General features: G+C 39.3%; 1 protein-coding gene across 2 annotated transcripts in view; it reads left to right on the top strand.

The window, feature by feature from the left end:
* Positions 1 to 18,323, top strand: part of ATG7 (autophagy related 7) — a 337,049-nt gene extending 318,726 nt beyond the window's left edge. For both annotated transcript variants that reach the window (XM_030205749.1, XM_030205748.1), the window contains exon 19: positions 18,144 to 18,323. In XM_030205749.1, coding sequence (XP_030061609.1) covers positions 18,144 to 18,176 — 33 coding nt within the window. In that variant the 3' untranslated portion in view covers positions 18,177 to 18,323. The remainder of the gene's footprint in view (positions 1 to 18,143) is intronic.
* Positions 18,324 to 23,427: the final 5,104 nt, after the last annotated feature.

Raw genomic sequence — 23,427 nt, 5'->3', positions numbered from 1 at the left:
GAAAACATGACGTAAATCTCGGCATGTGGATTTAGACACACTGGGCCATATTCTATAACTAGGCGCCTAAATTTTCAAATGCCCATTTTCCCGTCCATAACCACACTCTTTTTTTGCCTGCGCACGTTAGAAGTTTGGCGCACATCATTACAAAACACGTTTAGCGAGTCGAGCACCTCTAATCAGTGCCAATTAGTTCTTATCATTGCTTGTTAAGTGTTATCAGCACTCATTAGCTTGTTAAGCTTCTGAAATTGCACGCATTATAGAATCCACGCCGATTTTGGTGCCAATCTCAAGGCGTGCTATTTAGAATCCGGGGAGTAAGCAGCACTAATTGAGTAAGTGCCACCGAGTATTGCCCTGCGTAAGTGATTTAACCTGCCAGGAGCCATTTCTGGCCAGTTAAATTGCTTTGAATATCGACTCCTAAATAAAAAATAAAACGGTTAACTAAAATCAGAGTATATAACAATAAATATATGTTGTAATATAATAAAGTCTTTTGAAAGTCTGTTGAAGAAACCGATCCTTCAAAAGAAATGATTTGATTGTATCAAACGGTATAATATTTTTAACTGGGCTTCACTATAAAAGCTTGGTGATACAATATAGAGGATGGGGGGGATTAGAAAGGAGAGAAATGGCTCATTGCAGTCTGCAGCAATAAACAGCACAATGGGTTTTCAAGACAGGAACAAACCAATATGCTTTATTCAAGGACCCTAACATGGGCCGAGTTTCGGCTTAACAGCGTCTGTATCAGGGGTCAATCTACAAACATAAACATTGAAAATGTGATGTAAAATTACAAACATTCATACAAAAAGAACATCAAAAATACACTTGTGTCATGAATTTAAATATCATTGCAAAATAATTCCCATCAAATATTGCAAAAAAACTTAAAAGATTAGAAACAGGTCCCTCGCCGGAGTTGTTTCTTTAAGTTAAGTTGAAAGTGTGTCTAAAAACTTTTTGTTTTTTACAGAAAATATATGGCACTTAGAGGCAATCTTGCAAACTAGCAAAAAAAAATCTTGCTATGATTATATACTTAGACAATATTGAAGGTCTTTGAATCTGTATTTTGTCCTCTTACAACATATGAGAACGTCCCTATACAATCAGATATAGGGTTATGTTTTATTTAAATGGATTGACTGACATTTTAGTAATATTGAAAAAAGTTTTTTTTTGCATTATTTTGTGTTCAGATGGGACATATTTTGCAGTGGAATTTATCTACTTTTCTTATCTAATTTGAGTTAAATTTCCCCATCAATTTTGGTGGTTTTTCCTATGAATTTAAATATGCTCATATAAATAAAGTGGCTTACATGAGAAATAAAACTACAATAAATACATTATTTGGGGAAAGAAATAGCATAATGGGACCTGCTGTATGTAAAAGTGCTCTAGCAGGTGATATCAAAAAAAAAAAAAGAAGAAATGAGAGTAATTAAATATAATAAAAAGTAACTTGTCTGATGGAGAAAAGGTGCAAGCAAAGTGTTTTCCCACAAAAATTATAGTTTTCAAATAAATCTGTACCTTTCTGTGGTCAACAAATCTACACATGTCCAGGCAGTCGCAATTGCGTAGAAAACAGTTCCTTACCGTTAAAGCCTAAAGTTTTGGCTTTGGGGGGCAACTTTTTTCCTTAAATTTCCCTGTCAAATATGGAAACAATAATTATATTTTTGCAGATTCTTCTGAATTGGAATTCTTTTTTTTCTGATAAATCAGTGCTTGCTGAGTAGGTTTCTTGAAATGTTATGGTGTTTGGAGGTTTTGGTGTGATATAAACAGAGCAGACAATACAAATATTTTCATATGAGTTTGTTTAATAGTTTTCTGTTCACTTGCTAGTCTGTAGCAGTTTCCTATATGTGGACTAAATTTACATACATTTTTTCTTATTCTTATTTTCTGGTCTTTGAATTATTCTTGATGTGTTTTCGGGGTTTTTTTTTTTTACTTTGTATGGTATAATTGTGAATGTGCAAATAAAAAAAAAAAGAAATGAGGTAATTAAGTATAATAAAAAGCATCTTGTGTGATGGAGGAAAGGTACAAGCGAAGTGTGTTTCCCTCAAAGATGCTTACCTATAATGCAGCATAAAAGCAGTGGAAATATGTCCACTCTTAAAAATGGAAAAGCATACACTTTCAAGGAGGTATGTTTTTGCATTTCTATTCTAGTGATGAGAAATTGACAAGGGGGCCCTTTTACTAAGCCGCGTAAGTGTCTATGTGCGCCAAAATGGAGTTACCGCACGGCTATTGCATGGCTCTGGCAGTAATTTCATTTTTGTCATGCATCCGATATGCGCACATATCGGGCACGTGGCATTTGGCGTGCATAGGTCATTACTGGCCAGTTAGCGTGGTAAGGTCTCAGACCCAAAATGGACGCACAGCAATTTTCATTTTGCTGCACCTCCATTTTCGGCAAAAAAATTTAAAAGGCCTTTTTTATAGGTACGCTGAAAAATTATTCTGCGCGCGCACAAAACCCACGCCTACACTACCGCAGGCCATTTTTCAGCGCACCTTAGTAAAAGGAGCCCAAGATTTTTTGGTGCATTTTTTCATATTAATGAGTGTTAAGCACTGTTTAGCTAACATTTTGGTATTCATTTATTTTGTTTAATCACAGTTACACCTTCACAAAGGTAGTATCATTCACCCACTTCTGGTGTTTTCTATACATTTAGCTGACATAGAGGCTGTTCTAAAATACAGGGAAATGGATGTTTATGCATTGAGGGGTTGTTTAACAAAGCCACGGTAAGGGTTCACGCATTACCCACGTGGTAACCATGCAGCATGTGCCAATGTGGCCTCTCTGCTGATTACCACTGGTAATGCGTTTCCCCCCCCCCCCCCCCCCCAGCTACGGTAGTAAATAGAAAAAATATTTTCTACCATGGGATTCAGCACATGCCAAACTTGGAATTACCGCTGGGTGCACGTGCTACCCTGGTGGTAGTGCTGACTTGGCGTATGCTACCCACACATTAGCCCTCCTGCGGCTTTGCAAAAGAGCCCCTGCGTGCGGGTAGGATAAGCATCCATTTTAGAAAAAAAAAAAAAAACCCATATTGTGAGCCCTCCTGGGACAGAGAAATATCCAGAGTACCTGAATGTAACTCACCTTGAGCTACTACTTAACTTCACTTAGCTTAACAACACTTAAATACACTTAGCTTAACTGCACGTAAATACACTTAACTGCATGGCTTGGTAAAAGATCTCTATTTCTTGAAAAGTCAGCTCCCTATATGACTTGATCCCAAATTTGTGGAGTAACTTAAGAGCACTTAAAATTAAGAGCACTTAAACTTAAGAGCGCTTAACTTAAGAGCACTTAACTTAAGAGCACTTAACTTAAGAGCACTTAAACCTAAGAGCACTTAAACCTAAGAGCACTTAAACCTAAGAGCACTTAACAAGAGTACTTAACTGCACTTAACTGGTCCAATTGGTAAAAGATCTCTATAAAGTCAGCTGTCTATATGACTTGAGACTTCTTGATCCCAAATTTGTGGACTAACTTAAGAGCGCTTAAACCTAATAGCACTTAACTTAAGAGCTCTTAATTTTAAGAGCACTTAAACATAAGAGCACTTAAACATAAGAGCACTTAGACCTAAGAGCACTTAACTTAAGAGCACTTAGACCTAAGAGCACTTAACTTAAGAGTGCTAAACCTAAGAGCACTTAACTTAAGGGCTTCACTTAAGTGGTTAACTGCACTTAACTACACTTAACAACACTTAAGTATACTTAAATACACTTGTTGGGCAGACTAGATGGACCGTGCAAATCTTTTTCTGCCGTCATCTTCTATGTCTATGTTACTGAAAAAGGTGTGAGCAAAATCTAAATAAATATAGAATATTAACATATTGAAAGCTGGCACATAATCAGTTATGTTGTAAAATGACAGCATAACCAGTGATTGGCAGCATAACCAGTTATCTTTGCAATCTTAGAATCATAATTCAGTGGCGTAGCCACAGGTGGGCCTGGATGGGCCAGGGCCCACCCACTAAGGGCTCAGGCCCATCCAACAGTAGCACATGGTAATGAAAATGCTGCTCGCCACAATACTGGCACCTTTGCATGCTCAGTTTTCAGTGCATGCCTGCTGCAGACTACCAAGGTGGAGACTGGAGAGAAGCATTTTCCAACCAGCTGAGAGATTTTTTTGCTGTGGGGGTGGGGGAGAGAACATTTGGTGCCCACCCACTTCTTGCCTAGGCCCACCCAAAATCTGCTGTCTGGCTACGCCCCTGGCATAATTGGTTATTATCGCAGTGCTGTCAGTGACCTGTTTGCTTGCCAGTTTGGCATGGGGGGGGGGGGGGGGGGGGGACAAAGGCCACTGGGAGATAAAGGGAACAAACCCCCTCTCCCAGCTCCTCCAGTGGAGTGCTGTTGAATAGCAGCTGTTTACCAAACCCTAAACATGTTTGGTAGCAGGTGTAGCTCCAGATATTGAGCTCTTAGGACATAGACGTTGGCCTTGTCCCACCCAAAACATACCCAGACTTTGCCCCATTGCCATTTGCATGCACTTGGGCTTAACAGTTCATATCCTGCCTTTCATAAATAGGGACTCGCGTGTTTTTGCAAGACAAACTTTTAAGTGCAGGTTTACGCACTTGTCAAATGGGAATAGAGCTTATAAAATGAGAGCTTTAAACTATCTGTATGTGAATAGTAACAGGAAGACAGAGCAATGCATGTATAATTCAGCACCACTGAATATATCTATTTTTTTAAACATTGCACACAGACTCCCAAATCTGAAAATAGATGTCTATAAAAACAAGAGGGCTGATACTAAGCTCACAGCTGTCAATGATTACAAAGGTGCTGACCACCATGCGCAGAAAATGGCCTTGATATTCAATGCTGAGCCTAATCGAGACACCAGCATTGACTATCCAGGTCTTTGACATCTGCCTGATGATATTCATAAAGTTAGGAGAGCCTTTGTGCTGCCCTAACTTTATTTGGGCACTTACCCATTTAACGCTTCTAATCGGGTCACTCCCGATGCCACCCCTGGACTGCTTCTAACCAGAAAGCACCATGATGGTCAATGCAGGGCTGGTCAGTGCGATTTAACAGGGCAGAAGCCTCTTGCTTTGAATATTGCCCCAAAGAGTTTCACACCTTTGTTTGCTTCCATACATACATGTAACTTAATTTACTAATTAGTACTAAATTGGTGATAAGTTGCACTAATTGGCAATAATTTGTAGTTATGCACGTAACTGCCCCTGTTCTATACACCGAGTGCTTGATTTCTGTAGTTCACAACTCCAAAGGCTGCGTGGATCAAGAAGGAGCATGGACAGGTCGTGGGCATGGACCTGGGAGGGGCATGGGTGGGACAAGGTGTGGACCTAAAAGGGGTATGGGTGGGTAGGGGGCGTGGACCTGGGAGGGGGCATGAGTGATTCGGGGCATGGACCTGGGAGGGAGCATGAGTGGATTAGGGATGTGGACCTGGGAGGGAGCATGAGTGGATTGGGGTGTGGACCTGGGAGGGAGCATGAGTGGATTGGGGTGTGGACCTGGGAGGGGACATGAGTGGGTCAAGGACGTGGACCTGGGAGGGGGCATGAGTGGGTCAAGGACGTGGACCTGGGAGGGGGCATGAATGGATTGGGGTGTGGACCTGGGAGGGGCATGGATGGATTGGGGATGTGGACCTGGGAGGGAGCATGAGTGGGTCGGGGTGTGGACATTGGAGGGGGCATGAGTGGGTCGGGGTGTGGACCTGGGAGGGGGCATGAGTGGGTTGGGGACATGGACCTGGGAAGGGAGCATGAGTAGATCAGGGCGTGGATCTGGGAGGGGCATGCCAAGCAATTAGGCGCAATGCTATAGAATATTTCTGTGGCTAACCACCAGTACTTAGGCATGACCATTTACAGCAGCCATTGAGCAGGCATAAATGCTTACACCTAAAGTTGATGCACGAAAATATGGACTTACATTAGTATTAGACACAGAGCTGCTGTTACAGAATTTGCCTTTCCTTTTACCTCTGCCATATTTTGTCATTTTTAAGTGGATTATACAGTAGGCTTCAGTTGTTGATGTTGGGATCAGTTCTTCAGTGAACGGAAATGCTGTATATGAAGTCACCTAACGTTTTGTCTGTATCCCAATTTACATCTGCTTATTATTACATCTGCACACATCCCAGGTCTCATACAAGGACTAGATAAGACAATTGCATCGCATAATACCACATCTGCACAAGAACCTTTTTCTTTTTTTTGAAATCCGGGTCTCAGTCATTCCTGCTGCTGCAGCTGTTGTTTATATATGCTGTATTAAACAAGAAAACATGTTAGTTCACTGTTGCCTATAAATTGCCCATTTCTAAACACATCGTTGAACTTTGAAGCTTAACTTCAAGAGGATTGCATCACGTCAAATATATGGCAAGACTAGTTTCTTAGGGACCCTTTTACCAAAGCTTAGCTATGGATCATGTGGCATTTAGTGCGCACTAAGGGCCCCTTTTTCAAAGCGGCAGTAAGCCCAACACGGGTTTACTGCGCGCTAAAAAGGATGTACTGCCGGACTACCGCAGCAGCCTGGCGGTAGTTCCCACCCCCAGTGTGCGTCATATCCGGCGCTACTACTACTACAAATCATTTCTATAGCGCTACCAGTAGTACACAGCGCTTCACAATTGAACATGAAGAAAAGACAGTCCCTGCTCAAAATAGCTTACAATCTAAATCAGGACAGACAGACAGGACAAATAAGGGATAAGGGTAGGACAGACAGATAGGACACATAGGGAAAAGGGACTATTGAAGAGAAGAAGACAAGATAAGGTTACGAGCAGGTGACAAGTTAGGAATTAAAAGCAGCATCAAACAGGTAGGCCTTTATTTTTATTTTTGTACCACTGGCTTAGCGCAGGAGCCAGAGGTGGTGGTAAGGGTTCCCCCCACCCAAAATGGCCGCATGACAAGTGCTTCACTTGCCGCACGGTCATTTCCTGAAAAAAAGAAAGACCTACCTATTACCCGCTGCGGTAAAAGTGGTCCTCGGCATGCGTCAAAAACATTGCTGCAGCTTGGTAAAAAGGGCCCCAAGCTTTAGTGAAAGGACCCCTTAATATGTGAATATTTTATTTGGGGGGGGGGGGGGGAGTGAGCGAGGTTTTGTTAAACACAGTCAGGTCAATATAACACCAGATACTAAACCATCAAGTATATATATTTTTTAATTCATGGCCATTTAACAGAAATTTTAGCTCAAATTAATACCTAACCATATTTTATCTTGGATTTAGAGGAGGTATGGCGTATTCTCAATGTGGAATGCAGTAACAAATTAACCAAATAAATAATACAGGGATTTACAAAAAATACAAAAGTTACAGTAAATACAATAATTCTATTTTCTGTAACTTTTGTACATTCCCGGATTATTCGGTTATTTTGTTATTGTAATCCACATTGAACTAATTTTTGGTACTGCAGAATAAAAGAACTGTGTAGCATAGCATTCTAGGGGAGTTGTAAAAATGTATCTGGATAGTGAAGATATTGCAATTCTATTTGAATAAATTTAGTAGGAACAAAAATTGATGGAATTCAAAAAGGCATGCGATAAGGGGAAGGGAAATGGGACTTGATATACCGCCTTTCTGAAGTGTTTGCAACTACATTCAAAGCGGTTTACATATATTCAGGTACTTATTTTATACCAAGGGCAATGGAGGGTTTTATTTATTTATTTATTGCATTTGTATCCCACATTTTCCCACCTATTTGCAGGCTCAATGTGGTTTACAGAGTTTGGTTAAGTGACTTGCCCAGAGTCAAAAGGAGCTGCAGTGATCAAAGTCCACTGCACTAACCACTAGGCTACTCCTCCACTCCAGACACAGAAGACCCCTATTTAGCAAGAGGATAGATTTAAAGTTTAGTGCATTTCTGTTGAAAATAAAACATAAATGACTTCTACACTTCAGAAAAGCATAGATAGGACTAACCTGAACAGACCAGCAGTTACAACCATAATCACCTTACTTGGCAGACTAGATGAGCCATGCTGGTCTTTATATGCCATTATTTACTGAATTACTGTCTTTTAGGGGGACTGCACAAATAAACAGTTAAGTTACCTGTTAGTTTGAGATCACATATTCAGCAGTCCTACCTAAACAGAGATCCCTGAATATCTGACATAAGATATACGAGGCTCATTTTAAAAGCACATAGACTTACAAAGTTACATAGAGGAGCATTTTCGATATAATGTCTAAGTCCAACTTTGGAAGTTTTGCTCAAAATGTTCAGAAATCGTATGGGGGAATATAGCCACTTTCAAAACAGAAAAATGTCTATCTTTTTTTTAATGGCTGTTTGCTAGATGTTTTTGTGCTCTACGCGTTTATCTTTTTGGTCCATTTTCGTAAAATAAAAATGTCCAAATGAAAAATGCACAAAATCAAGCCATTGGGATATAGGGGGAGCCAGCATTCTTAGAAGACTGGCCACATAGACATCCCAGGAGAGCAATGTTGCACCCTAGGGGGCATTGCAGTGGGTTTTAAATAAATGCTCCCAGGTACACATTTCACTGATGCTCCCTTAGCTTGTCCGCTGAGCCTCCCAAAACCCACTACCCTCAATTGTACGCTAATACAGTAGCCCTTATGGGTGAAGGGGGCACCTATATGTGGAAACAGTGGGTTTCTCGTGAGTTTTGGAGGACTCACACTTTGCACCACGTTTAAATGGGTAGGGGGAGGTATGGACCTGGGTCCACCTGTCTGCAGTGTACTGCACTTACCACTAGACTACTCCAGGGACCTGCATGTTGCTCTAATGGACTTGAGTATAACATCTGAAGCTGGCATAGAGGCTGGTAAAGTAATGTTTTTAATTACATTTTGAGGGGGATGCACCATTGAGCAATACAGAAGCATTATAATATTTTTTGTCTTGTTTTTTTTTAATCCCTTTCCTAATTATTCCCAGTATTCTGTTTACTTTTGTGGCTGCCAACGCACACAGCAGAAGATTTCAATGTTTTGTCCATGATGACAATTAGATCTTTTTCTTGGGTGATAACTCTTAATGTAGAACCTAGCATCAAGTACCTATGATTTAGATTATTCCCAATGTGCATATTTTTGCATTTGTCCACATTAAATTTTATCTGCCATTTTGATGCACAGTCTTCCAATTTTCTAATGTCCTCCTGCAATTTCTTAAGCCACTAGCCCATTAGGAACGCTTGCACAAAATAATAAGCCATCATCCTTCCATGTCTGGGACTGAATGCAATTTCTGAATGGCTTTCTCAGTCTCTGCTGGCCCCATCAATCAATTTGAATTTCCTATACTCCAGCCTGCTCCATGGGGTTAACCAAGCAGTTTTTAATGTTTCGACGTTATAATGCCTTTATATCGCCCATAGTGCAACTGCACCTCAAATATTGTGTTCAATTCTGGTTGCCACATCTCAAAAAAGACAAAGTAGAATTAGAAAAGGTGTAGAGAAGGGCGACGAAAATGATAAAGGGGATGAGACGACTTCCTTATGAGGAAAGGCTAAAGCGGCTAGGGCTCTTCAGCTTGGAGAAAAGACAGCTGAGGGGAGGTATGATAGAGGTCTATGAAATGAGTGGAGTGGAACGGGTAGACGTGAAGCGTCTGTTTACGCTTTCCAAAAATACTAGGACTAGGGGGCATGCGGTGAAGCTACAAAGTAGTAAATTTAAAACAAATCGTAGAAAATATTTCTTCACTCAATGTGTATTTAAACTCTGGATTTTGTTGCCAGAGAATGTGGTAAAGGTGGTTAGCTTAGCAGGGTTTAAAAAAGGTTTGGACAGCTTCCTAAAGAAACAGTCCATAGACCATTATTAAATTGGACTTGAGGAAAATCCCCTATTTCTGGGATAAGCAGCATAAAATGTTTTGTACTTTTTTGGGATCTTGCCAGGTATTTGTGACCTGGATTGGCCACTGTGGAAACAGGATGCTGAGCTTGATGGACCTTTGGTCTGTCCCAGTATGGAAATATTTATGTACTTACGAGCAAAACCTGAGTCTTATAAACATACATGGTTCTCTTTTCTTTGATGTTCTAAAACTGTAGGTTCATAAGTGCATTTAAAAAAAACTGTTGTGGAATCAGTTTTAGATTTTGTGATATAGCCTACATTTCCAAGAAGATGTCCTATGATATCCTTAGGTAAGAGAAATAGCAAATATCCTCTTCTATTATTGATATTCTCTAGATCAGGGGTTCCCAACCCAGTCCATGGGACACACCCAACCAGTTTAGGAAAACCAGAATGAATATGTATAAGATACATTTGCATACAGTAGAGGTAGTGCTTTCAAATGCATCTCCTCTCCAGCTTATTCATTGTAAGTATCCTGAAAACCTGACTGGTTGGGTGTATTCCAAGGACTGGGTTAAGAAGTCCTGCTCTAGATGATCTAGCAAATCACCTGTTAGCCTGTGTATAAGAACGTTATATTTAAAAACAATTTGATTTTGTTTCCCTAGTAACAACCCCCCCCCCCCCCCCCCCCCCCCCAGCTACTTTATAAAAATAAGAGCATTAAAAAAATTAATCATTGCTCCTGATGCATGCTAATCTTCCTGATTTAGTGTGGAAGGATTTTAGAGACAATGGTGAAATTGTTTTTAGAGTTTTCCACCTCCAGCCCACTGTTAACATATTTCAGGAGCTCAGGCGATAAAGCTTTGCACTTTGATGATCCTTGTTACTGAAAGCTGCAAATGCACAGCATTTGAATGTAGATGAGTATTTATTTCATTAGCTGCTTTTGCCTTGATGGAAGTCTTCATACTGATTGGGACTATCAGAATATATCTTTCCAGGTTCTGATAAGCTGAGGTTTTATGCTAATCTAGGCAACACCAGTAAACCTAAGCTTCTCTTGCTGGTGTTTCATTATAAAAATGCAAATATAAGTGACATTAAAAGAAACTGTATCCAAAGAGGAGCTGGTAAATTGAATTGATGGAGGGGTAGCATTGTATGTTAAAGAAAGCCTTGAATCAAATAGTTTGAAAATTCTGCAGGACACACATCTTGGAATCCCTATGGATTGAAATTCCATGTGTAAAGGAGAAAAGGATAGTGATAGGAATGTACTACCGTCCACCTGGCCAGGATGAACAGACAGATGTAGAAATGTTATCAGAAATTAGGGAGGCAAACAAACTGGGCAGCACAATAATGTGCATGCTAGGAAGGAAAAATTTCTTGATGAAATCAAGGACTGCTTTATGGAGCAGCTGGTACAGGAGCCAACAAGAGGAGGAAAAATTCTAGTGGAGCACATGATCTGGTGTAGGAGGTGATGTTGCTAGGACCGCTTGATAACAGTTATCATAATATGATCAGATTTGATATCGGCTCTGGAGTACACACGAAATCCAATACATTGGCATTTAACTTTCAAAAAGTAGACCATGATACAATGAAAAGAATGGTGAAAAAAAACTTAGAGGAGCAGCTGCAAAGGTCAAAAATTTACTTCAGGTGTGGATGCTGTTCAAAAACACCATCCTGGAAGCCCAGACCACTTATATTCCATATATTAAAAAAGGAGAAAGGAAGGCCAAACGACAGCCAGCATGGTTAAAAAGTGAGGATCTGACTGAAAACAATAAGAAAGAGCATAAGGAATGGCAAGTCAAATGCAAAGCACTGATAAGGAAGGCAAAGAGGGACTTTGAAAAAAAGATTGCGTTGGAGGCAAAAACACATAGTAAAACATTTTTTTAGGTGTATTAAAAGCAAGAACCCGGAAAAACAATCAGTTGGACTACTAGATAACCAAGGGGTAAAAGGGGCACTTAGGAAGACAAAGCCATAGCGGAGAGATTAAATTAATTCTTTTCTTTAGTTTTCACCGAGGAAGATTTGGGAGAGATACTAATGCCAGAAATGGTATTCAAAGCTAACGAGTCAGAGAAACTGAATAAAATCTCTATATACCTGGAAGATGTAATGGCGCAATTTGACAAATTGAAGAGTAGGAAATCACCTGGACTGGATGGTATTCAGCCCAGAGTGCTGATAGAATTGAAAAATGAACTTGCAGAACTATTGTTAGTAATATGTAATTTATCTTTAAAATCGAGCGTGGTACCGGAAGATTGGAAGGTAGCCCATGTAACACTGATATTTAAAAAAGGTTCCAGAGGGGATCCGGGAAATTATAGACCGGTGAGCCTGACGTCAGTGCCAGGCAAAATGGTAGAGACTATTATAAAGAACAAAATTACAGAGTATATTCAAAAGCATGGGTTAATGAGACAAAGCCAACATGGATTTAGTGAAGGGAAATCTTGCCTCACCAATCTACTACATTTCTTTGAAAGGGTGAATAAACATGTGGATAAAGGTGAGCTGGTTGTTATTGTGTATCTGGATTTTCAAAAGACAGTTGATAAAGAATCTCATGAAAGACTCCAGAGGAAATTGAAGAGTCATAGGATAAGAGATTATCTTTTAACCAGTTTTTAATCCACAACAGAACACTGAGAATAGTGTTAAATGGTTAGTATTCTCAATGGAGAAGGGTAGATAGTGGAGTGCCCTAGGGGTCTGTGCTGGGACCACTGCTTTTTAACATATTTATAAATGATGTAGAGATGGGATTAGTGAGGTAATTAAGTTTGCTAATGACACAAAGTTATTCAAAGTTGTTAAATCACAAGAAGATTGTGAAAAATTACAAGAGGACCTTACGAGACTGGGAGACCGGGCATCCAAATAGCAGATGACATTTGATATGAGCAAGTGCCCCCCAATGCCAGCTCTGAGCTGGTGGTAGGATTCCTACGTTAAGATCAGGGTTTGTTTCTGCTCTCTGAGCATTGAGAGGGAATAACAAATGACCTCATTAACATCCATTTGACTGTATTTAAATACAATTTGCAGCCAACTTTGACGTGCACGTTTTTTCCTGCACTAAAGCTCTTCGGACATTCTGCTCATATTATTGCTAGCGCTAGTCCAGTGCTAATCAGCCCTGCCAGCATTAGGTTCTGAGCATCAGGGCCTAGCAGAGGTATACCAGTTTACCTAATCAAATAAATAAGTGGGGCTGTTGGCTCTGACTTGGTCCTTCAACTCTTCCAACTTAAATTGTAGGATTCTAATTGCTAACTACATAGTAACTTGGTAACATAGTAGATGATGGCAGAGAAAGACCTGTACGGTCCATCCAGTCTGCCCACAAGATAAACTCATATGTGCTACTTTATGTGCATACCTGACCTTGATTTGTATCTGCCATTTTCAGGGCACAGACCGTAGAAGTCTGCCCAGCACTAGCCCCGCCTCCCACCACCGGCTCTGCCACCCAATCTCCGCTAAGCTTCTGAGGATCCATTCCTTCTGAACAGGATTCCTTTATGCCACGCATTTTTGAATTCCATTACCGTTTTCATCTTCTCCACCTCCCGCGGGAGGGCATTCCACGTATCCACCACTCTCTCTGTGAAAAAATACTTCCTGACATTTTTCTTGAGTCTGCCCCCCTTCAATCTCATTTCATGTCCTCTAGTTCTACCGCCTTCCCATCTACTAGTTCCTGGTTTTATGTGATAGAATGTAAATCAAATAACTGTAAAATAACATTTAAAAAGTATCGTCGGCAGCTATGGCTGAACAAACACCCAAATGTAAACACACCTTGGTAGTCTTTTATTAGCAGTTAGTGCATGTTATCTGCAGCAGGACCCATAGAAATAGAATGAGTCGTATAACAGATAACATGTGCTAATCGTTAGTAAAAGGCCCCCTTCCCTCCCCCCCCCCCCCCAGTCTACAGTTTATAGTCATTATTGGCTCCTTAATTAAGTGCTATCTTTAGAAAGAGTTAACCAAATACTGATAGATGGGGGAGGGGTATACAGTGTTACAAAAAAAAAATTCCTCAGTGCTGTAGTATACTTTAGTATAACTAATTTTTCATGAATCATCAGAGGGTGCATTTCACGGTACCATAATCATGAGATTAAGATACAGTAGGATTCCGATTAATCGAACACCGATTATCCGGATGTCCAATTATCCGGTCTGCTTCTGTTCTTTTTTTTTTTTTTTTTGTTCTTTAATTGTAAGCTCTGTATTATATTTACCACATTATGCCTGATATACAGTAAAAAAAAAATGTATAACATCACAAGTAGTTTGGTATTTTTTCCCAATTATTATTGAAAACAAAAAATTATGTGCAACATGTAGTGCTAAAAGTGTGTGTTCTTTTCTAAAAGGAAGGTCCAGTTATCTGGATTTTTCATTATCTGGATTGCTGTCTGCAGAGGTTAGTCCAGATAATCAACATCCAACTGTACTCAGATTTGCACCCTGTGATGGTTCACAAAAAATTAGACATACTGTAGTGTAGTATAGCATTGGGAATTGTCTTGAAAAAGAATGTTTTCAAAGATAACATCATTCTTATTTGAGCTGATAGAGAAAAGAGTTTCATACGCTCAGGACCCACAAGTATATGCCTACAATCTGATTTTAACCAGCTTCCACTTCTGGTCCCTTTGTTGGAGGTTGGAGATCACCTCCTTCAACTGACTGATGTTCAAGAAACCCTTTATTTTGTAGGGTTTTGTTTCCATAGGCAGCTGAAGAAATCTGGAAGCTGAGCTAGAGCAGCACCATGGCCACAAGGTCATACTGAAGTGCCAGCAACAGTGGTAGTGCTTCAGCTCCACTTCCTGGATTACTTTAGCTGGCTGGATTTGGGCAATCCCTACCAGTTATTGCCATAGGAGCCAACTTTTCAAAATTATTGGGGGTGCTAAGCCCAATGGAAATAACCCCTCCCTGGACACATACAAGGAATTTTCTCAATATTGGGGATGCTCAAGCACCCACAGAGTCGGCTCCAATGGTTATTGCAGTGGTTTGGCCAAGGTGGGCTGCCCCCCTTCCCCTCATTTGACTACACTCCTGCATTCATCCTTAAAAGGATGCAAAATTAGTAATTCTATATGTACTTTCAAAGACCAGGAAAATGCAAACAAGCTATTTCTATCCTTCTTAGTCCCATAATCCAGACTTGCCCATTGTTACAAATTATTAAAAATATAATCTGATACCACACCTGAAGGATTCAAACATTGTTGTCTCAGGAAGGAAATAAAAGCACTTATCTTTTTTTAATGGAGGGTTATTGAATATTGCATTTATCTTAGTTTACACTGAAATGGCTTCTCGGAGGTGAATGAACAATGAATGAGTTTGTGTATGTTTCCTTTTATGCAGAAAAATAATACATCACTTAAATGAAAAAAAAGGCTGAATATGTCTGGTGTTTTGAATAGATTTAATTCACATCTGTAATTTAAGAACCATAGATTGAACTGAAATATAACCTAGGCACTTCTTGATTACACATATCCATAATCCCAATAAGTAAATGAGCAATCTATTTACTAGTGTGGGAATAGTGTTCACCTAACAATTCATACATTTGCTTATTTCCTGACCTTCTCTATCTTTCCTTACATATTAGTTTAGTAAACTTCACTACTTTCAAGTGGGGACCTGGTTGATGAAAAAGAAACTTTGTGAGATCCAGGACTGTCATCAGACAAAGTGGCCAGTGCCCTCAGCAAGGGGACTTCCTTTCCAATAATGTGGCTAGCACAGAAGGAAGTCAACCAGTCTGGCCTCTCAGGTGCACTCAGTCAGTCCAGAAGCTCAGTTGAAGTTAGCTCTGTCCTTCAGCCCATCTTCTTCTATTTCTACTCACTCTCTTCCTAAGTCCATTTTATTCTATATTCTCCGGTTTGTTTCCTCAACAAACACTCCCTCTCCCTAGCTCCTCTTATGTGCATAGATTATAAAATTCCAATGTGTGCACATATTTGCAGAAAGTACAAGCTAACATTTACACCAGCCCTTAAGCTGGTGTAAGTTCTAGCACCTACATTAGTATTTTATAAAGTAGGTATAAAATAAACATGTGTAAACCGTCATTATGGAGCAACATGCATACATTTTGGTACATTGAGGAAGGGTCATTTTTAGGCAGCCAATTTATGTGGGAAAACAAGTAGCAGGCCACAAGCTACTTAGCTTTTCACACAGATGAGTTCCGAGTTCCAATTCCCACAAAAATCAATGGAAGAAAATTGCACATTGTGGTAAAGGAGAAAGGTACAAAAGCAGCAGTATTGATAGAAGTCTTGGTACCATGTGACTACTCTGTATAAGGAAAAAATAAAGTCCTCAAGTACCAACAAATGCAACCAGAAACCAATAAAATATTGCAGAAGGATACTGAAACTGTCCCAGTTGTTTTGAGCACCATTGGCCTGATTAGAATTTCCAATCTAACCTTAAGATGTCTATAAATTACAGCTCTTAGTACATAAGTATTGCCATACTGGGAAAGACCAAAGGTCCATCGAGCCCAGCATCCTGTTTCCAACAGTGGCCAATCCAGGTCACAAATACCCGGCAAGATCCCAGAAATGTACAAAACATTTTCTACTGCTTATCCCAGAAATAGTGGATTTTCCCCAAGTCCATTTAATAACGGTCTATGGACTTTTCCTTTAGGAAGCCGTCCATACCTTTTTTAAACTCTGCTAAGCTAACTGCCTTTAACACAATCTCTGGCAACAAATTCCAGAGTTTAATTACACGTTGAGTGAGGAAAGAGTGGAGCTCTTGAACTCCAGAAGGAGACTCTTTTGCTACAAGTGTTGAGATAAGGAGAAGTAGCAGCAGTAAATCTGGGAGACTATGAAAATTCTCAACATACCCTGGCATGGAACTAAGGTTCATTCTTGTCATGAAAGCTGCAAACTAATCCATTTTGAGACCTTACCCTGACTGAATCTTCAAGTTGTGGTCCACTTAGGTCTCTTGTCTCTGCTCTAGTTTGCTAATATTTATAATCTAGATATTTAGAGATGACACCATTGTCTCAAATGTCCAGCCAATATATTACTGAATGATTTGCAGATCTTATATATTTATTAGGATTTATTTGCCGCCCTTTTGAAGGAATTCACTCAAGGCGGTGTACAGCAAGAATAAGTCAAACATAAGCAATAGACAATTACAGAAGTAAAAATATTCAAACAATACAAAGTATGGCATAGTATGCTACATTACAGTGCCAACACAACATACAATCAAACATTTTAATAGAGAGTATAGGGTGTAAGCAAAGATGGAACAGATAGAAAGTTAGAGTAACAGGAATAAGGGACTAGTCAGAGAGTTGCAAACAAGGTCAGAAAGGTATTTGAACATTAGCTTGGCTGGAGTGGGAGTATGCAGCCGGGATCATTTACTTCTTCCATTAAAGGCCTGGTTGAAGTCAAGCTTTCACCTGCTTCTGCAAGATGGCACTATCTATTGGTATATACATCAATTAAAACAAATATTGTGACATGGACCGTTTCCGCCTTTATCCATTGTCATTGCTGTAATCTACCCAGTAGAGTGGTTAGGGCTGGGTAAGTACCACTTTGTGTAGATTACTGCAATGTATTTGCGCACATCTCACCCCCTGCCCCCATGTCTTTTTAGAAGTACAAAAAGTAATTTCACTATGGAGCTGAATATATTAACTAAGGGACCCTTTTACTAAAGCACGCCCAAAAGTGTCCTGCACTGGTGTAGATGCGTGTTTGGACGCACGCTGGTCCATTTTTTAATGGGCCAGAAAATGGATATGCGGCAAAATGAAAACCAGTGCGTGTCCGTTTTCGGCCTGAGACCTTACCACCACCCATTGACTTAGCTGTAAGGTCTCACGCGCTAACTGGGCGGTAAGCATCCAGCGCGCGTCAACTGCTGATTAACGCCAGGTAAGTGCCATGTGGTAGAAAGTAGAAAATATTTTCTATGGCGTGTTTTGGGCAGGCGCCAAAAATGGAATTGCCGCCCGGGGCACACAGTAGCCGGGTGGTAATGCCAATTTGACGCACTTTGGATGCGCATAGGCACCTGTGCGCCTTTGTAAAAGGGCCCCTTAAATTGTTAGATGAAAATGTTACAGGTATTGTTTTTACAAAAAAAAATTGAGACAATCATATTTCTTTTTCAGATCTGGGATATGAGTGATGATGAAACCATATGAAAAGCAACAGGAAAGGAACATGAACAAAGGTGCACGGCTGTAGTGTATGAACCAATTCACAATCACTTCTATATTCATGTTATGTATATAAAATCTAGATCAGTATATGCATTATACTTAAAAATCACATTCTTTCTAGGTAAGATTTTTTGGTTTCTATTCTTGTTACCTATTTAAATGTTAATACTTGTATTATGTATTCTTGTCCCAGTTTTTGATGTTCATTACAATTTTATAATACAGTTGGCTTTATTTCTCAATTGAATGTACCTATCAAGAGACCAGAATGTCATGTCTTGTATTCCTCATCATAATTTACATCAGGCATTTGTTTCGAAAGGGAGCAGGAGATAGACTGATCTGACAGAGAACATAGTAAGGAAGTCCTTCTTTCAAAGAAACAAAATAAACAAGATTGAGATTTTAAGAGAAAAATAATCATTTTATGGACGTGTGGCATCAAAGAATAGAATGTAATTGTATGAACCAGGTGGAGGCAAAGTCTGAAGCTAATGAATAACAAATGATATTGAAAAGTAATATTGTTTACAGTAAGACTAACAAAGTTCTTCAGTAGTCATTGTGGTAATTGAAGTTCTCTAAAGAACAGTTTTAGGAATAAGGTAGACATCTATCTGAATGCTGCAATGACATATTTGTATATATATATAGAGAGAAAGAATAGACTTAAGTATCTTTGAGCATTCAAAGGTAGATTTACTGAAGTGCACTTGTAATAATATTATAACTGTGCAATACAAGATTTCCTGGTTTTCGGTATGATTCAGTATTAAGTCATTTCATTGTTCAATCTACAGTGTAAACAAAGAAAAAGACAACTACATTTATTAGGTATTTCATGAGCATTAGTCAATATGCCTCTCCTGAGCAGTTTCAAAAAGCTTCATATTACTTTAGAGCAAGAAAGAAACTTTCTATGAGCAGTGAAGCTCTTAATTTTAGATCAGGGGCCCCCAAACATTTTGAGAGAGGGTCACATAGGACATTTCTAAGTATATCATGCCATGCTACCAATATCTTCTTTGGCTGCTGAAGCCTGGGAACCCCCACCAGCATTGCATCTTTGCCACTGTTGCTCATAAAAAAAAGAAAGTAAAACTTCATCCATTGGCAAAAGAAATATGGCAGGCCGGGAAATTGATCTTCACAGGCCTTAATTTGCAGTAATGAAAGCCTTGGTACTAGCTAGATTCTTTAATCATGTTGCTACTCCCATTAGATTTGTTTCTAATATAATACTTTTTTAAAACCTTTTTCAAAATAAAGTTTGTATATCTTTTATTATAACCATGTTTTTAAATTAATTGTTTGTGCTATATTTCTGCTTTACATGTGTCACTGATTCCTATTCAGAATATGCTAAGGATTAACAGAACAACATCCCAATGTGCTTAAGTTCATAAAAACCAGAATGAGAATGGGAGAAGTTAGTGATTTTGTTTGTATGAAATATAGAGAAATGCCTTGTACATTTTCTAGATGTTAAATGACAACTCCACCATTAATAAACTCATATGACCTTGTTAAAAGAAGAATATCCTATGCAGATTGATTTGGAGGAGTGAAGGAGTAGTCTAATGGTTAGTACAGTGAACTGGGATCCTGGGGAACTGGGTTTAATTCCCACTGCAGCTTCTTGTGACCCTGGGCAAGTCACTTAATCCTCCATTGCCCCAGGTACAAAAAAACTGTGAGCCCACTAGGGACAGAGAAAGTACCAGCATATACACCGGGATTCTATATATAGCATCTTAATTTCCATGTGGAAATGGAAGCGTATTCTGTAACAATGCGCATAATTGGTTAAGTAGCTTAATCAGCACTGTTAATTGGATGTTAATATGCAATTAGTACTAATTGGCTTTAATTAAGATTTACAAGCACAACTCGCTAAGCGTATTCTGTAATGTAGTGCGCCTAAATGCTAAGTCCCATAGTTGCAAAGGGGGCATGGGCGTTTCTAACATCTATGCGCTTTCTTATAGAATACACCTGCTCTGTGCCTATTTTAGGCTTTGGGATTTACGCCAAGTAAAACATGGCATAAATACCCGCGACTACATTTGGTTGCGTGAAGAGGCACTCAGTTTTTCTGTATACCATGTGAAAATTTAAGCCTATTCTATAAAATGTAGTCATATTTTTTTTTCCGCAAAGAATTTTTAGGTGCCAGGCGATCTCAACATTTGGGTCAACCATCTCTAAGGTTGGCCTAAATGTTGAGATTTGGCGTCCCTGACCGTATTATTGAAACGAAAGATGGCCGCCCATCTTGTTTCGATAATACGGTTTCCCCGCCCCTTCGCCGGGCCGTCCTTACAGATGGGCACCCCCATTCGATTATGTCCCTCCACATTACTCTGTCACGAATGAACTTTAACGCAATACCATTATTTCTCATTATGAAAATGAACTTTTATACTTGATTGCTTAAGCTACTCTGTCACTTACGAACTTCAATGCAATATAACTCTGTATTTCTCATTCCGGAAATGACGATCGCCATTATGGAACAATGTAAGCCACATTGAGCCTGCAAATAGGTTGGAAAATGTGGGATACAAATGCAACAAATAAATAAATATAAGAATCTAACCCATAACATGTACAGTGCTGCATGAGTAGTAGTAGTTGTATTGATATCTTAACAGCTGCTGTCATCCTTGATGTTTTATATAAACACAACTTATCAGAAATGCAGTCATACCTTATGCCCCGGATTCTATATATGGCGCTTTGAGTTACGCATGCAAATTTGGATGCATGGCCAATTTATACACAAAACTTAATTGATTAATGAGCCAACCAATGCCAATAACAATCAATTATTGACACTAATTGGCAATAATAATGACCTAGACTACATCTCCCGCCACATTTTCCCCTGCCTATCCCTTGCTCTATCCCCTTTCGCCTCATCGACCCCTCCCCCAATGCTCACCTACCCTTGCTCTCACCTGTCCTACTCCCTTCACTCTTGCCCATCCCTTTCCACCTCATCTACACCTCCAATTGCTCACTTACCCTTGCTCATCCTTCTACTACTCCCCTCAACCTTACATCTCTACATTCCTATTTCTTTTATTACTCCGATAACACCCAACTTATTTCTCTTCATCAATACTTTGTAATCCCAATTACTATGTAAGCCGCATTGAACCTGCTTTGAGTGGGAAAGCGCAGGGTACAAATGTAATAAATAAATAATTAGAATGTACGCATGCATCTCTTTAGGCATATTCTGTAGAGTTGTGCGTAAGTTTTAGTGCGAGGATCTAAAAAGAGGATGTGGCCATGGGAGGGGCATGGATGAGTCAGTGACGTCCGGAAAATTTATGTTTGTTATAGAATTAGCAAGATCCACGCCTAATTTACATGTTGGGATTTACACCAGGTTTTCGTTGCCATAAATGGTCATTCCTAAATGCAGTCACGGTTCCCAGCGCTAAATGCTATTCTATATACTGTGCCTTACTGTAAGCGTGGGTTATAGAATAGCGCTAAGCACTGTTTTATTAGGCGCCATTTCTAGAATCTAGTCCTATGCGTGGAATTGTGCAATGGGGATAGCCTGAAGGTGTAATGTTTGTATGGTCATTCTAATTGGCAAATGTCCATGCCTGAAATTTTCTTCCTAGATTTTTATCATCATTGATCCCAAAATTCTTTCCATGAGAGCGTTTCATTTTTGTTACAGGATCACAAGCCGCATTTTCCCTTTTACTAGTGATCCACTAGTAAAAGAATCAATTATTTTCCTTCATAAAAGTGAGGTGATGACTTGTTTTTGTAAATAATGTAATGTGCTTATGGAATTTCTCAATATCACACACCAGAAGGCAGTTTGAGTGGTGTCCTTGCTTGTTTCTTGCTCTAGCTGCTGGTGTGAAAAAAAAGAGCACTATTTATATACATGTAAAACCCCAAGCATATTTTGTAACCTGCTGCAGTCCCCAGTTATTTTGGAGGTGCAACGAGATTTAATATTCCTTCAGCAAATCTGCTGTTATATGGGCTTGTGATTATATTTCTGAAAATATGACAGTTATTGTTATAGCTTGTTCAGTGAATAACAGAATAAAGAAATATATCGTGTAGGTTAACATTTTCTAAGTAAAGATTACTGGATTACCTGGTTTATTTCAGTGCTATTTTATGCTGTGGATAAGTGGCTGAGTTAACCCTTTAACTACTGTTTTCATCTGGCCTTTTAAATCTCAAATTGCCCCAGAACTTCAAACAGTAGCAGCTTCAGAAAGTTTGCTTTCCAAAAGAAAATTAAGGAGCACAGCTTTCCAGTGATGGAAAATACTTAATTACAAGGTAAGTTATTCCAAAAATGTTCAAATTACACTGGAAAGAAAACCCAGGACCAAGAAGCTAACTACACATTTACTTTTGCTAGTCTCCAAATGTTAACACAGCTTAGTGAAGTACTAGCACATATTAACATTTTTGTACATCTTCTGTTATATAACTCTTAAGGTTTATATGCTTTACATTTTCTGTAGATATTAAATTTTGACATGTCTTTCTACATAAGATCGTAAGCATTACCTTACTGTGTCAGACTGAAGGTGCATCTTTCCCAGTATCCTGTTTCCAACAGTGGCCCATCCAGGTCATATCTTTGCACTTGGCAGAATGCTACTTTCCCCTGGTCTACCTTAACAACAGTCTATTGACTTTGTATTTATTTATTTATTTGTAGCATTTGTATCCTACATTTTCCCACCAATTTGCAGGCTCAATGTGGCTTACATTTGCCGTAATGGCAGTTGCCATTTCCGGGTAACAGAATTACAAATGGTATTGCGTTGGGTACATGCATACATGGTATCCACAAATGTGTCAATTTTTTTAGTTTTAATCTTTTTATTGATTTTCAATACAAAGATAGGAGAAGAATTATCAGCCACATAACAAGAAACACTGTACAAAGTAGATAAGGGAAATAGGGGGGGGGGGGGGGGGAAAGGAGGATATACAACAAAATACATTGCATGCATAAGCCAAAGGTTACACGAGATGCATCTGCTGAATATACTCAACACTTTACACTAAACATTGTTAAAATAAGATTCAAGTGGAAGCCACTTTTTCTCATGCAAGGCAAAAGAAAATTATTTTTTAGCAAGATATGATTCATACTTATACGTTTGAAGCAGTAAACTCCATCATCCATGGTAGGTGACCTGATATAAGGTCTTCCAATGCGAAAAAATCACTT

The sequence above is a fragment of the Microcaecilia unicolor genome, chromosome 6 (genome assembly GCF_901765095.1).
Source record: "Microcaecilia unicolor chromosome 6, aMicUni1.1, whole genome shotgun sequence".
Taxonomy (NCBI): Eukaryota; Metazoa; Chordata; class Amphibia; order Gymnophiona; family Siphonopidae; genus Microcaecilia; species Microcaecilia unicolor.
This window is presented reverse-complemented; position numbering and strand designations above follow the sequence as displayed.